The 15797-nt window shown below is 51.9% G+C and overlaps 1 protein-coding gene across 1 annotated transcript in view; it reads left to right on the top strand.

The window, feature by feature from the left end:
• LOC137345853 (antigen-presenting glycoprotein CD1d2-like) overlaps positions 1-15485 on the top strand; it is a 19439-nt gene extending 3954 nt beyond the window's left edge. The window contains exons 2-4 of the mRNA XM_068009100.1: positions 231-509; positions 7094-7204; positions 14757-15485. Of these exons, the coding sequence (XP_067865201.1) occupies positions 231-509; positions 7094-7204; positions 14757-14803 (437 nt within the window). The 3' untranslated portion in view covers positions 14804-15485. The remainder of the gene's footprint in view (positions 1-230; positions 510-7093; positions 7205-14756) is intronic.
• The last annotated feature ends 312 nt before the right edge of the window (positions 15486-15797 follow it).

Here is a 15797-nt window from a genome sequence, read left to right as displayed (position 1 = left end):
TGGAGGGGGGATGGGGACTGAGAGCGGGCGAGTCTTTGGGGGGTAGGGTGGGGTGGGGTGGGGGAGGAGGACTGAGAGCGGGCGAATCGCCGGGGAGGAGGGGGACTGAGAGTGGGCTAGTGAGTGGGGGGGGAGGGGTAAACTGAGGTATTTTTTCTAATGTCCAGTTTGAAAGGATATTTACCATTCCCTGTCTCTCACACTGACCTGCCTCTGATCTGTTTTACTCTCAGTTGCTCCTCAAGTGTTTCTTTCCGTGGACAAGGCATCAGCTGCTAAACCGACACAACTCTGCTGCCTTGTCACAGGATTTTACCCTCTTGATATCAAGGTCACCCTCCTGAGAAATGGCAAGCCTATCACTGACACAGAATCCTCTGACATCCTGCCCAACCATGATGGCACCTACCAGCTCAGGAGATGGGTTCAGATTGAGCCCAATGACAGAGCCACCTTTTCCTGTCAGTATGAGCAGAAGGGAAATGGAGGAGTGATGATCTTAGACTGGGGTAAGAGGAACAGTGACTGCAGGGGCAATGCCAGTCAATGAGGTTTATACATGTTTATAATCATCTCTCCTCATTCTTCCTTCCAAATAAATCACCTCACACTTCACTGCATTCGACTTCATCTGCCATGTGCTTGCCATTTCACCAGTCTGTCTATGTCCTCCTAAAGTGTGTTGGAATCCTCCTCACTGTCCACTGCATTCTGAAATGTCATATTATCTGTAACATTTGAAATTATGCCCTGTAAACCCAAGTCCAGGTCATTAATATATATCAAATGGAGCCCTGTTCTAATAGAAACCACTGGGGAACCCCACTGTATACTAGTGGGATAGGTTAAGAACACATTGAAAAATTAATTATATATAGTGTCTGACCCGCACTTCTGTCCTCACCCCTTCCCCTCCTTCCTAGAACTGTGACAGGTTCCCCTTGCCCTAACTTTCCAACCCACCAGCCTCCACATCCAGAGGATCATCCTCTGCCATTTCAGCCACCTCCAGCATGATGCCCCCACCAAACACATCTTCCCCTCCCCAGTCAGCATTCTGCAGGGATTGTTCCCTCCGTGACACGCTGATCCACACCTCCATCACCCCCAACACCTCGTCCCCTTCCCACGTCGCCTTTCCATGCAATCACAGGAGATGTAATACCTGCCCTTTTACCTCTCTCCCATCGTCCAGGCCCTGAACACTCTTTCCAGGTGAAGCAGCGATTTACTTGTACTTCCTTCAATTTAGTATACTGTACTTGCTGCTCACAATGCAGTCGCCTCCACATTGGAGAGACCCAAACGCAGATCGGGTGACCGCTTTGCAGAACATCTCCACTCAGTCTGCAAGCATGATCCCGAGCTTCAGGGTGCTTGCCATTTTAATTCACCACCCTTCTCTCATACTTACATTTGGGTCCTTGGTCTACTGCAGTGTTCCAGTAAACGTCAAGCTCGAGGGACAGCACCTCATTTTCCGACTAGAAGAGGCTGCAGAGAGGGGAAAGTTAAGTGCGGGAGGAGGAGAAGGACTCTCCAGAGAAGACCTTACTCACCCACGGGCTTTAAGGGAGCACTTCTCTACCTTCACCTCAGCCAGGGACAGTGTGACTCACATTCAGGAAGGATGTGGTCACAGAATGTGCCACCACCTTCAGGACCTGAAGCCCCACACAGGGGGAGGATGTCACTGCCAGTGGCTATCATTGTCACTCTACACTTCTACGCAACTGGATCCTTCCAGGCAGGAACAGGCCATGTTGCAAACATATCCCAGGTCGTTGATCACAGCATCCAGGAGGTGATGGAGGCCCTGTATGCGGGGAATAGAGTGTTCAGCATTATCTCTCTCTAATCTGAGAGAAGCAGGATGAACAAGCACATGGCTTTGCTAGGATAGTGGGGTTCCCAATAGTGCAGGGAGCCATTGGCTCTGTGGGTCCCACGGATCAACGGGGAGAGCTACAGAAACGGCATTAACCTGGAGACACAGGATACTCCCTGTTCTGATGAAAGGTCATCGACCTGAAACGTTAACTCTGTTTCCTTCTCCACAAATGCTGCCAGACCTGCTGATTATTTCCAGCACTTTCTATTTTTATTTCAGATTTCCAGCATCTGCAGTATTTTGCTTTTATCCTCCTCCACCCCCGTACACATGGCTGATGGCTCCCCTCCTCCATTGTGGAACAGACCAGTGATGCTCGTAAGCAAGAGTCTCACTGCCTGGACCACTCGATGGGAAATCCTACAATACACCTCTGAAGCGAGTATCAGGTTTGCTGTGCTCTATTGCATCCTCCTCAACCTTGCTATTACAAGGTTACGAGGGCACAGCCATTGCCACTGAGCATAGGGAGGTCACTTGAGGAGGAGGATCCGGGACCCCTTCACTGCGGACATGCTGTCCGTGAGCACTGCTGCAGGATTTCCTCAGGGTAGTGTCCTGGGCCCAGCCATCTTCATTCAGCTGCTTCATAATTGGCCTTCCCTCCATCATAAGGTCAGAAGTGTGATGTTTGCTGATGATTGTACCTTGTTCAGTATGTCATGCAGCCCCTATCTGCCAAGAATGGGATACAGATATTTTGTCACATGGACATTAAATTTTAAAATTGTTGGTGGAAGAAAAGAAGGCCTATTACAAGGGGTTGCCGAGCCCCTGGCTGGAAATATATTTGCATTTTAACAGACAGTACTTGGAACAGACAAAGGGACCACTCCATGTTCCAATTTAATACACAGTGGACTTTTGATTACCAGACTGTTAAAGGTGGAGAGGCTAGCATTCCAGGTTTACTGCTAAGATGGCCGAATACACAAACAGACGTAGTCATACCAGTTTAGTCACATGACTGACTGACTGTTGGAGTTTTTTGAATTTGAACTTGCCACAGGGAATTTGAAGTGAGAAAGCTCCTGGTTCCTGGAAGAAGAACATCTCTCTCCTGTCTGCTCCCATCTCTTTCTCACCAGCTTTGGAGTACATTGAAGACACCCAAGAGAGAAAAGTCTCTTCAAGTGAACAAGGTTTAAGAAGAATACTCGGCCCCAATCAAAAGCAAGAATTACCTACCAGTAAGAACTACCTACAAAAGGACTCTACAGTGAGCTCGAAGCACAGTAACAAGAAATTCCAGATATTGCCTCAAACCTCTCCACTTTATTTTTTCTCCTCTTTTCTGCCCCTATCTGCATGTATGTATCACTTATGCATGCTGGAGTGGGCACATCTTGTATCCGTAAACGTTAACCGAATTAAACTTTAAGTTTGAATAAATTTCACTTCTTTAACCCTAAGAAAGCCTGTTTGGGCTGGGCTGAAGGGCCTGTTTCTGTGCTGGGTAACGCTGACTCTATGCTCATTTCTTTGCCTTATGATTGGAAAGCGGTGAATAAGGATTCACCAAGGGGAGTTCAAAACAGTGTGTTTTAAAAATTAAACCCTCTTGCAGTGAGACCAGGTGAAGGCTGAGAATGACCCCTCGACACCTTTCTCACCTGGTTGTAACAAGTACCATTTGCAACTCAAGATACTGAAGCAGTCCGTGTCCATATACAGCAACGTTCAGGCTTGGGATGATAAGTGGCACCACACAAGTGCCAGGCAATGACCATCTGCAACGAGAGAGAATCTAACCATCTCCCCTTGATGTTCAACAGGATTTACCATATATCCATAACAACATTATCCAATAACACATCCATTTTCCAGTCAAAAATGAAGTATTCATGGTTATAAATTCCCTTAGTGTCTTTGGCTGGCTTAGTAGTCTGATGCAGTGCTACCCCAGTTCCTGCAGCATGGATGGTGGAAGGCTGCTGACTTTCACTGGGGGAGACTGCAGATGGCCTTGCAAGATACCCTGCAGCAGCTCTGGGACTAGAAGGCCCAGCTTCGTACTGTTCCACCTCAGCATGGGCAGCAGCAATCTGAGCTGGGAGGCTACAGCAAGGGCACTGGCCGAGTAGCAGTGATTGGAGCAAGAAAGCTGTCATTCTGAGAGAGGACAGTAGCTTCATGCATCTTGGGAGTCACTGGCACTTCCACGGGCGGGGTGGCGCCTCAGCATTCTTAGTAATCTGTCGGAGGACAGATTGTTGGACTGCCATGAGAACCTGCATGTCCTTTGAGCACTGAGATCTGTAGCCATGCCTGAGCCTGCACAGCATCGGTCATCAAGTGCTGCATCATGGCTGGGTCTCCCAAGTGCTGTCGTGCAGTTGGCCACCACTTCCACATTGGAAAGGATGGACTGCAAACCTTGCATGATGCCCTGTGGCAATTAGTAGCCAGAATCCTCCATGCTCCTTGACAGTGACAAGAGGTTGTCTGGCACACCTGCTGGTTCACTAAGGATATCGGTGCATATGCTCATCGGCATTCTCCTGTAGTTCACCCCATTGCAATCAGTATTCGAGTCCCCTGCGGCAGAAGTTGTCTGCAGCCTCACCCTCTGCTAAGCTGGTGCGCACACACACACACACACTATCCTTTTTTCCCCCGGCATGGTTGCACTCCACTCATCCTTGGTGAGTCACCAAGGGCTGACCCTGACTACACAAGCATCTAAAGAACCCACCGTGCGAGGGAATTTGAGAAGGGGCAAAAGTCAGAAGCATGTAGTCATCCTTAATGTTCTCAGCAACACTGGATACAATGGGCTCTCTCGCTGCTGTTCCCATGATGCAGAGGACCATCTTCTCCAGAGGATTCAGGAAATGCAGCCATATCTGTCTCCCTCCGGTTCTGCTCTGCTCCCTGCGGTTATGGGTCACCTTGCCGTGCAGGACAGAGGGAAGGATGCTAGTGGTGGTGTTGCTCTGTGTTTCAGTGTTGTGCTTGCTGTGGCTAAATAGATGGAGGTTGCGAGAGGTGGGTGTGAGGCTGATACCTGTCAGTATTGAATTCTGTCTGCCCATTCTACTAGTCTATCTCTGCCCTGTTGCAGGTGACTTATATCATCCTCACTGTTTGCCACACCTCCAAGTTTGGTGTAAGTGGCACATTTTGAGATTCTGCTCTGTATTCCAAGATCCAAATCCTTTTATATATTGCAAAAAAAGCAGTGGTCCCAGCACTGACCCTTAGGGAATACCACTGTCTACCATCCTCCAGTCTGAAAAGCAACCATTTATTATAACCCGCTGTTTTCTGTCCTTGAGCCAATATTTTTATCCAATTGGACACTTACCCTCCTATTCCATGAGCCTCAATTCTGTTCACCAGCCTTTTATGTGGTACCTTATCAAATGTTTTCTGAAAATTCATAGAAACAAGGTGCACTGCATTCCCTTCAACCTTCCCTGTTACTTCATCAAAAAATTAAGTTAGATTAGTCAGGCGTGATCTGCCTTTTACAAGTCCGTGCTGGCTATCCTTAATCAACTCAAACTTCTCTGTGAATGTTTTTTTTTTCCCCCCTGATTATTGTTTCTAAAACCTTACCCACCACTAATGTTAAATTAGCTGGCCTGTAGTTGTTCAGGCTGTCTTTGCACCTATGCACCGTATCCAGGGAAGATTGGAAGATTATGGCAAACCATTCAGAGCAAGTGACTTATCTACCCTAAAATAGCCAGCCTTTCCAGTACTTCTTCCCTCTCAATTTTACCCTTTCCATTGCCTCTATACAAAGTACTGATTAAGTATATTCGCCCGAATAGGCCCCACTCTTTGTCCCGAATAGGCCCCACTCCATCTCTTACTACTCTCTTACTATTTACATGCCGGTAGCAGATCTTTGGGCTCCATTTAATGCTGACTGCCGTTCTATTCTCATGGTCTGTCTTTGCCAGTCTAATTTGCCTCTTCATCTCCCCTCTCAACTTATTATATATGGCCTGGTTCTCACTTGGGTGCTGTTATGTCCAGGCAGTTCCTGCATGGAAGTCAGCAGCAGCTTTCTTGCAGTCTGGACAGCTCCTCTTTAAGAAGGGCAGAATGCCTTTAAGAGCTGCAGGCTATTTGGAAGACCTGTAGGTCGCGATTAGGGGAACGCTACAATCATTCTAATCGGGACGTTTATGTACTGCCTGCCTCACCTAGACCAGGCGGGGGCAGATCACGAATTGCAACCCATGTCTGAAAATGGGAGCAAGCCAATTTTTAATAGACCGTCTCCATCACTGTGCTTCCACAAGCCTATTCTGAGACTAATGTGGGGATGAATGACCATGTAGGTGATGGAAATGATTTTAAATTATACATAATTCCAATATCTGCAGACAGGCAACAACCTGCATTTATTTAGCTCCCTTAATGTAGATAAACCTCTCAGTGCTTCATAGGAATGTAATCCAAGCCACACTGAACCTTTCTAATATAAAATAAAAATAAGAAATGCTGGAAATAGTCAGCAGGTCTGGCAGCATCTGTGGAGAGAGAAACAGAGTTAACGTTTCAGGTCAGTGACCCTTCTTCAGAACTGGCAAATATTAGAAATGTAAAAGGTTAAAAGTAAGTAAAGCAGGGATGGGGCAAGAGATGACAAAGGAGAAGGTATAAATCGGACAAGGTCACACAATAGCTGACCAGAAGGTCATGGAGCAAAGGCAAACAATATGTTAATGGTGTGTTGAAAGACAAAGCATTAGTACAGATAGGGTGTTAATGGACAGAAAATTGAACAGTCGCAAGTACAAACATGAAAAAAAAACAGTGGGTAAGCAAACTGAACAAATTAAGATGAAATAAAATAAACACACAAAAATTTTTAAAAAGGAAAAATAAAAAATAAATAAAAATGAAAGTAAAATGGGGGGCTGTCATGCTTTGAAATTACTGAACTCAATGTTCAGTCCGGCAGGCTGTAGTGTGCCTAATCGGTAAATGAGATGCTGTTCCCCGAGCTTGCATTGATGTTCACTGGAACACTGCAGCAAGCCCAGGATAGAGATGTGAGCAGGGGGGAGTGTTGAAATGGCAAGCAACCTTTCTAACCTACGACATGCTCTGTTGAGACTGCCCATTGCGTCACAGACTCGAATCTCATTCAATCTTGAGCACGGCTTTGGGACAAATGCTTCTGAATAAGCAGCAACTGTGGTTATATTTTGATGATCTCTTCATTGCCCCCCCCCCCCACAGACAAGATGGTCCGAACGACTCCAAGATCAAAACTCGGATTGATTGTTGGGCTTTTTGCTGCAATCGCTCTGGTTATTCATGTCGTTTGTTCTGTTGTGTGGAAGAGAGGAGGTAAGAAATGAGGGCAGGGTCTGTCACTCGCGAGTATGAGCAGTTTTGAATGTTCTGCATGTGTTGTAACATTAGAGACTTCCCCTGCACATGAGGGAATTTGCATACAGTCCAGTGATGCAAAGGGAGAGGTGGCAGAGGGCCTGTAAGGGGGGGTGAGGGGACCGGTGCCCGTCATTAGGGAGGGGAGAGGGGAGGTGCAAGAGGACCGGGTGCCCGTAAGGGGAGGTGGGGGCTGGCGGCAAGAGGACTGGGGGCCCGTCTGTAGGCGGGGGTGATTACAGGGAGTGAGGGGACATTGGGGGTGGGGGGTGGTTGAGTACAGGGAGTGAGGGGACTGGCGGGGTTGAGCGCAGGGAGTGAGGGGACTGGCGGGGTTCAGCGCAGGGAGTGAGGGGACATAGGGGGTGGGGGATGGTTGAGCGCAGGGAGTGAGGGGACTGGCGGGGTTGAGCGCAGGGAGTGAGGGGACTGGCGGGGTTGAGCGCAGGGATTGAGGGGACTGGCGGGGTTGAGCGCAGGGAGTGAGGGGACTGGCGGGGTTCAGCGCAGAGAGTGAGGGGACATTGGGGGTGGGGGATGGTTGAGCGCAGGGAGTGAGGGGACTGGCGGGGTAGAGCGCAGGGAGTGAGGGGACTGGCGGGGTAGAGCGCAGGGAGTGAGGGGACTGGCGGGGTAGAGCGCAGGGAGTGAGGGGACTGGCGGGGTAGAGCGCAGGGAGTGGGGGGACTGGCGGGGTAGAGCGCAGGGAGTGAGGGGACTGGCGGGGTAGAGCGCAGGGAGTGGGGGGACTGGCGGGGTAGAGCGCAGGGAGTGGGGGGACTGGCGGGGTAGAGCGCAGGGAGTGAGGGGACTGGCGGGGTAGAGCGCAGGGAGTGAGGGGACTGGCGGGGGAGAGCGCAGGGAGTGAGGGGACTGGCGGGGGAGAGCGCAGGGAGTGAGGGGACTGGCGGGGGAGAGCGCAGGGAGTGAGGGGACTGGCGGGGGAGAGCGCAGGGAGTGAGGGGACTGGCGGGGGAGAGCGCAGGGAGTGAGGGGACTGGCGGGGGAGAGCGCAGGGAGTGAGGGGACTGGCGGGGGAGAGCGCAGGGAGTGAGGGGACTGGCGGGGGAGAGCGCAGGGAGTGAGGGGACTGGCGGGGGAGAGCGCAGGGAGTGAGGGGACTGGCGGGGTAGAGCGCAGGGAGTGAGGGGACTGGCGGGGTAGAGCGCAGGGAGTGAGGGGACTGGCGGGGTAGAGCGCAGGGAGTGAGGGGACTGGCGGGGTAGAGCGCAGGGAGTGAGGGGACTGGCGGGGTAGAGCGCAGGGAGTGAGGGGACTGGCGGGGTAGAGCGCAGGGAGTGAGGGGACTGGCGGGGTAGAGCGCAGGGAGTGAGGGGACTGGCGGGGTAGAGCGCAGGGAGTGGGGGGACTGGCGGGGTAGAGCGCAGGGAGTGGGGGGACTGGCGGGGTAGAGCGCAGGGAGTGGGGGGACTGGCGGGGTAGAGCGCAGGGAGTGGGGGGACTGGCGGGGTAGAGCGCAGGGAGTGGGGGGACTGGCGGGGTAGAGCGCAGGGAGTGGGGGGACTGGCGGGGTAGAGCGCAGGGAGTGGGGGGACTGGCGGGGTAGAGCGCAGGGAGTGGGGGGACTGGCGGGGTAGAGCGCAGGGAGTGGGGGGACTGGCGGGGTAGAGCGCAGGGAGTGGGGGGACTGGCGGGGTAGAGCGCAGGGAGTGGGGGGACTGGCGGGGTAGAGCGCAGGGAGTGGGGGGACTGGCGGGGTAGAGCGCAGGGAGTGGGGGGACTGGCGGGGTAGAGCGCAGGGAGTGGGGGGACTGGCGGGGTAGAGCGCAGGGAGTGGGGGGACTGGCGGGGTAGAGCGCAGGGAGTGGGGGGACTGGCGGGGTAGAGCGCAGGGAGTGGGGGGACTGGCGGGGTAGAGCGCAGGGAGTGGGGGGACTGGCGGGGTAGAGCGCAGGGAGTGGGGGGACTGGCGGGGTAGAGCGCAGGGAGTGGGGGGACTGGCGGGGTAGAGCGCAGGGAGTGGGGGGACTGGCGGGGTAGAGCGCAGGGAGTGGGGGGACTGGCGGGGTAGAGCGCAGGGAGTGGGGGGACTGGCGGGGTAGAGCGCAGGGAGTGGGGGGACTGGCGGGGTAGAGCGCAGGGAGTGGGGGGACTGGCGGGGTAGAGCGCAGGGAGTGGGGGGACTGGCGGGGTAGAGCGCAGGGAGTGGGGGGACTGGCGGGGTAGAGCGCAGGGAGTGGGGGGACTGGCGGGGTAGAGCGCAGGGAGTGGGGGGACTGGCGGGGTAGAGCGCAGGGAGTGGGGGGACTGGCGGGGTAGAGCGCAGGGAGTGGGGGGACTGGCGGGGTAGAGCGCAGGGAGTGGGGGGACTGGCGGGGTAGAGCGCAGGGAGTGGGGGGACTGGCGGGGTAGAGCGCAGGGAGTGGGGGGACTGGCGGGGTAGAGCGCAGGGAGTGGGGGGACTGGCGGGGTAGAGCGCAGGGAGTGGGGGGACTGGCGGGGTAGAGCGCAGGGAGTGGGGGGACTGGCGGGGTAGAGCGCAGGGAGTGGGGGGACTGGAGGGGTAGAGCGCAGGGAGTGGGGGGACTGGCGGGGTAGAGCGCAGGGAGTGGGGGGACTGGCGGGGTTGAGCGCAGGGAGTGGGGGGACTGGCGGGGTTGAGCGCAGGGAGTGGGGGGACTGGCGGGGTTGAGCGCAGGGAGTGGGGGGACTGGCGGGGTTGAGCGCAGGGAGTGGGGGGACTGGCGGGGTTGAGCGCAGGGAGTGGGGGGACTGGCGGGGTTGAGCGCAGGGAGTGGGGGGACTGGCGGGGTTGAGCGCAGGGAGTGGGGGGACTGGCGGGGTAGAGCGCAGGTAGTGGGGGGACTGGCGGGGTTGAGCGCAGGTAGTGGGGGGACTGGCGGGGTTGAGCGCAGGGAGTGGGGGGACTGGCGGGGTTGAGCGCAGGGAGTGGGGGGACTGGGGGCGGCGATTACAGGGGGTGGGGGGACTGGGGGCGGCGATTACAGGGGGTGGGGGGACTGGCGGGGTTGAGCGCAGGGAGTGGGGGGACTGGCGGGGTTGAGCGCAGGGAGTGGGGGGACTGGCGGGGTTGAGCGCAGGGAGTGGGGGGACTGGCGGTGTTGAGCGCAGGGAGTGGGGGGACTGGCGGGGTTGAGCGCAGGGAGTGGGGGGGACTGGGGGCGGCGATTACAGGGGGTGGGGGGACTGGGGGCGGCGATTACAGGAGGTGGGGGGGCTGGGGGCGGCGATTACAGGGGGTGGGGGTACTGGCGGGGATGAGCGCAGGGAGTGGGGACTGGCGGGGTTGAGTGCAGGGAGTGGGGGGACTGGGGGTGTGGGGTGTGTCGATTACAGGGAGTGGGGTGACTGCGGGGGTGGGGTGTGTCGATTACAGGGAGTGGGGGGACTGGGGCGGGTGGCGATTACCGGGAGTGGGGGGACTGGGGGGGGTGGCGATTACCGGGAGTGGGGGGACTGTGGAGGGGGGGGGCGATTACCGGGAGTGGGGGGACTGGGGGGGTGCGATTGCAGGGAGTGAGGGGACTGGCCGTGGCGATTGCAGGGAGTGGGGGGACTGGGGGTGGCGATTGCAGGGAGTGGGGGGACTGGGGGTGGCGATTGCAGGGAGTGGGGGGACTGGGGGTGGCGATTGCAGGGAGTGGGGGGACTGGGGGTGGCGATTGCAGGGAGTGGGGGGACTGGGGGTGGCGATTGCAGGGAGTGGGGGGACTGGGGGTGGCGATTGCAGGGAGTGGGGGGACTGGGGGGGTGGCGATTGCAGGGAGTGGGGGGACTGGGGGGGTGGCGATTGCAGGGAGTGGGGGGACTGGGGGGGTGGCGATTGCAGGGAGTGGGGGGACTGGGGGGTGTGGGCGATTACCGGGAGTGGGAGGACTGGGGGGGTTGAGTGCAGGGAGTGGGGGGACTGGGGGTGGCGATTGCAGGGAGTGGGGGGACTGGGGGTGGCGATTGCAGGGAGTGGGGGGACTGGGGGTGGCGATTGCAGGGAGTGGGGGGACTGGGGGTGGCGATTGCAGGGAGTGGGGGGACTGGGGGTGGCGATTGCAGGGAGTGGGGGGACTGGGGGTGGCGATTGCAGGGACTGATTATGGGGAATGAGGGGAGCGATGATTACAGGGACTGATTATGGGGAATGAGGGGAGGCAACAAAACCTAAGTGTTGAAATAGTACAAGTGTGTGTCTCTGTCCCTCTCTCTCTCTCTCTCTCTCTCTCTCTGTCTGTCTCTATTTAGTTATAATGGTAATCATAATGGGGGACTTTAATTATCCTACCATAGTCTTGGATTGTCGTAATGTAAAGGGTGGTGAGGGGCAAGAGTTCCTAGAGTCTGTTTAGGAAATTCTTCTTCAGCAGTCCTACGAGAATGGAGGCATTGCTCGACCTGGTTCTTGGGAATGAGGTGTGCCAAGTGGATCGAGTATCTGCAGGACAGCATTTCGGGGATAGTGAACATTATATCATAAGGTTTAGGCTGTCTTTGGAAAAGGATAAAGCGCAATCCAGGGTAAGAATAATTAACTGGGGGAAGGCCAACTTCAATGGGGTAAGAATGGAGCAAGGTGAATAAGTTGGAGTCACAAGTTGGCAGGAAAAACAGTAGCTGAGCAATGAGCTACATTGAAAGAAGAGATTGCTCGGGCACAGTCAAGATATGTTCCCTCAAAGGGGAAAGTTAGGGTGAACAGAGCTAGAGTTCCCTGGATGACAAAAGAGGTAGAGATTAAGATAAAGAAGAAAAAGTGTGTTTATGACTGATGCCAGGTAGAAAGTACTATTGAGAACCAGGCTGAATATAGAAGGTCCAGAGGGGAAGTGAAGAAACTAAGAGAGAGCATGAAAAGAGACTGGCAGCTAGCATTAAAGGAAATACCAAAGTTTTCTATCAGCATATAAATATTAAAAGTGTGATAAAAGGAGGAGTGGAGCCGATTAGGGACCAGAAAGCAGATTTACACATGGAGGCAGAGGGCGTAGCTTAGGTATTAAATGAATACTTTGCATCTGTTTTTACCAAGAAAAAGATTCAACCCAGGTAATGTTGAAAGAGGAGGTAAGTCCGACACTAGATGGATTTAAAATTGATAAAGAGGAAGTATTCGATTGGCTGTCTGCACTTAATGTGGATAAAGCACCATGGCCGGATGAGATGCATCCAAGGAAAGTGAGAGTGGAAATTGTGGAGGCACTGGCTACAATTTTGCAGTCTTCCTCAGAGTCAGGGGTGGTGCCAGAGGACTGCAGATTTGCAAATGTTTGTACCCTTGTTCAGAAAAGGGTATAAAGATAAGCCGAGCAACTACAGGGCAGTCACTTTAACTTCAGTGGTGGGGAAACTTCTAGAAAGAATAATTCGGGACAAAATTAATACTCACGTGGACAAATTTGGGTTAATTAACGAAAGCCAGCATGGATTTCTTAATGAAAAATCATGTTTAACTAACTTGCAAGAGTTTTTTGACGAGGTATTACTTAAACAGAGAGCGACTGCAGAATTCCGAGGTGCAGAGGGATCTAGATGTTCTAGTGCATGAATCACAAAAAGTTAGTATATAGGTACAGCAAGTAATGAAGAAGGCTAATGGAATGCTATCCTTTATTATGAGAGGAATTGAAAATGTTATGCTTCATTTATACAGGGCATTGGTGAGACCACATCTCGAATACTGTGTGCAGTTTTGGTCTCCTTATTTAAGGACGGATGTAAATGTGTTGGAGACCATTCAGAGGAGGTTTACTAGATTGATACCCGGAATGAGTGGGTTGTCTTATGAGGGAAGATTGGACAGACTGGGCTTGTTTTCACTGGAGTTTAGAAGAGTGAGGGGAGACTTGATTGAAGTTTATAAGATCCTGAACGGCCTTGACAAGGTGGATGTGGAAAGGATGTTTCCTCTTGTGGGTGAGTCCAGAACTAGGGGGCACTGTTTTAAAATTAGGGGATGCCCTTTTAGGCTAGAGATGAAGAGAACTTTTTTCTCCTAGGGTTGTGAGACTTTGGAACTCTGCCTCAGAAGGTGGAGGCAGGGTCATTGAATATTTTTAAGGCGGAGGTAGATAGATTCTTGTTGGGCAAGGGAATCAAAGTTTATCGGTGCCAGATGGGAGTGTGAAACTCGACACACAAACAGTTCAGTCATGATCTTATTGAATGGAGGAGCAGGTTAGAGGGGCCAAATGGTCTACTTCTGCTCCTAATTCATATGGTCGTATGTAACAGAGAGGTTTAATGAGGGCAATGCAGTTGCTGTAGTATACATGGACTTCGAAAAGGCATTTGCTACAGTGCCACACAACAGACTTGGGAGCAAAGATTTATAGCTCATGGAATAAAAGGGATGGTAGCAACATGGATACAGAATTGGCTGAGTGTCAAGAAACAAAGAATAGTGGTTAATGGATGTTTTTCAGGCTGGAGGAAGATTTGTAGTGGAGTTCCCCAGGGGTCAGTGTTGGGACCCTTGCTCTTTCTGATATATACTAATGACCTAGACCTTGGTGTATAGGGCACAATTTCAAAGTTTGCAGATGATACAAAACTTAGAAGCATTGTGAACTGAGGAGGAGGATAGTGTAGAACTTCAAAAGGACATAGACAAGTTAGTGGAATAGATGGACAGGTGGCAGATGAAGTTTAATCCAGAGAAGTGTGAAGTGATTCATTTTGATGGAAAGAACATGAAGAGACAATATAAAATAAAGGGTACAATTCTAAAGGGGGTACAGGAGCAGGGGGACCTGTGTGTGTACATGTGCTCAGTCATTGAAGGTGGCAAGACAGGTTGAGAGAGCGGTTAATGAAGCATACAGTATCCTGGGCTTTATTAATAGGGACATAGAGTACAAGAGCAAGGAGGTTGTGTTGTACTTGTATAAGACTCCAGTTCGGACTCAGCTGGAGTATTGTATCCAGTTCTGGGTGCTGCACTTTAGGAAGTATGTGAAGGCATTGGAGAGAGTACAGAAAAGATTCACAAGAATGGTTCCAGGGATGAGGAACATCAGTTATGATGATAGAGTGGAGAAGTTAGGACTGTTTTCCTTGTAGAAGAGAAGGCTGAGAGGTGATTTGATAGAGGTATTCAAAATCATGGATCTGGACAGAGTAGATAGAGAGAAACTGTTCCCGCTCGTGACAGGATCGAGAACGAGAGGGCACAGATTTAAAGTAATTGGCTAAAGAAGCAAAAGTGACATGAGGAAAACTTTTTCACACAGCGAGTGGTTAAGGTCTGGAATGCGCTGCCTGAGAATGCGGTGGAGGCAGGTTCAACTGAAGCATTCAAAGGGAATTAGACTGTTCTATGAAAAGGAAGAATGTGCAGGGTTATGGGGAGAAGGCGGGGGAATGGCACTAAGTGAATTGCTCATTCGGAAAGCCAATGCAGACACGATGAGCTGAACGGCCTCCTGCGCTGTAATAATTCTGTCTGTCCGTCTCGCATGTGCTCTGCCTCTGTGTCTGTACAGAAAACATTCACCCTGTCGTAAAATGGCTGTTTGACCGAAATCTTTTCTTTTCACAGCTGCTGAAAGAGGAGAATCATCTTTGAACTTGGCATTCTTGGCTTGAAGTTGAAGTAGCTCACGAGTTTAAAAGCAGCTGAACTAGCACCAAACCAGTTTATAAACAGCAGTAACTGGGCTCAGGGTATCGGGAAGGACTGTACTGAGTTTTATCATTGGCTCGCTCCTTTTTCACTTGACGTTTGTATAGATTTCTCATTCAGTGAATGCTGAATTTCATGACAGTCTGTCAAAGACACGAGCTGCAGCGGTGAAGTGAATAACCCTGCTCTGATGAAAGGTCTCAGAACTGAAACAGGAACTGTTATTTCTCTTCCCACAGATGCTGCCAGAGCTGCTGAGTATTTCCAGCATTTTCTGTTTTCTTTTTCAGATTTCTAGCATCTGCAGTATTTTCTTTTGAATAATTGACAGTCGCTGATGTTATGGAGGTAATAATAGGCTGCAGAGATTGATCAAATAAAACTACTGATGGTGAATGCTGCATGGGACAGCTGTCTGAAAGGCTCAATGGGAAATGACCAGTCTAGACGTAACTGCCACAGTATATGGAGGGGCTGTAACCGCGGTAAAAGCTGGTGGCCGGAGAGGTTTTGAAAAGATGCATGGAGGCACCTCAGAGTGTCATGTACTGTACTGAAAGAAATTGAACAGTTCTGCATTTTATGCAATGTTATATTTGAACTGTTACAATTTGTATAAATAAAGTATATTGTTTAGCTATAAAATGGAGAGTCTACATTCAGTGCAGTGGGTGTGGTCACACCCGATACTTTCTCCCTCTACTGCAAAATGTCTGCAATAAAACATCAGGATTAACTGTCACAGGGTGATGAAAATCTCTTTCACAAAACTGTTCAACCTCCTGAATCTCGAGGAAAAGCAGAACAAGGGCTTGCTTGCCCCATGACTCCTTTGAATCAATATTAAATATAATGCAATACTTTGGATATAAAGAAAAGGAACATGTTGAGAGAGAGCGTAAGGCAAGAATTTAAACACCTAACATCCTTCTAGGAACTGTAACAATTAAAGACACT

Source organism: Heterodontus francisci, chromosome 29, assembly GCF_036365525.1.
Source record: "Heterodontus francisci isolate sHetFra1 chromosome 29, sHetFra1.hap1, whole genome shotgun sequence".
NCBI lineage: Eukaryota > Metazoa > Chordata > Chondrichthyes > Heterodontiformes > Heterodontidae > Heterodontus > Heterodontus francisci.
The sequence above is the reverse complement of the archived record's forward strand: the minus strand, read 5'-3'. Positions and strand labels throughout refer to the sequence as shown.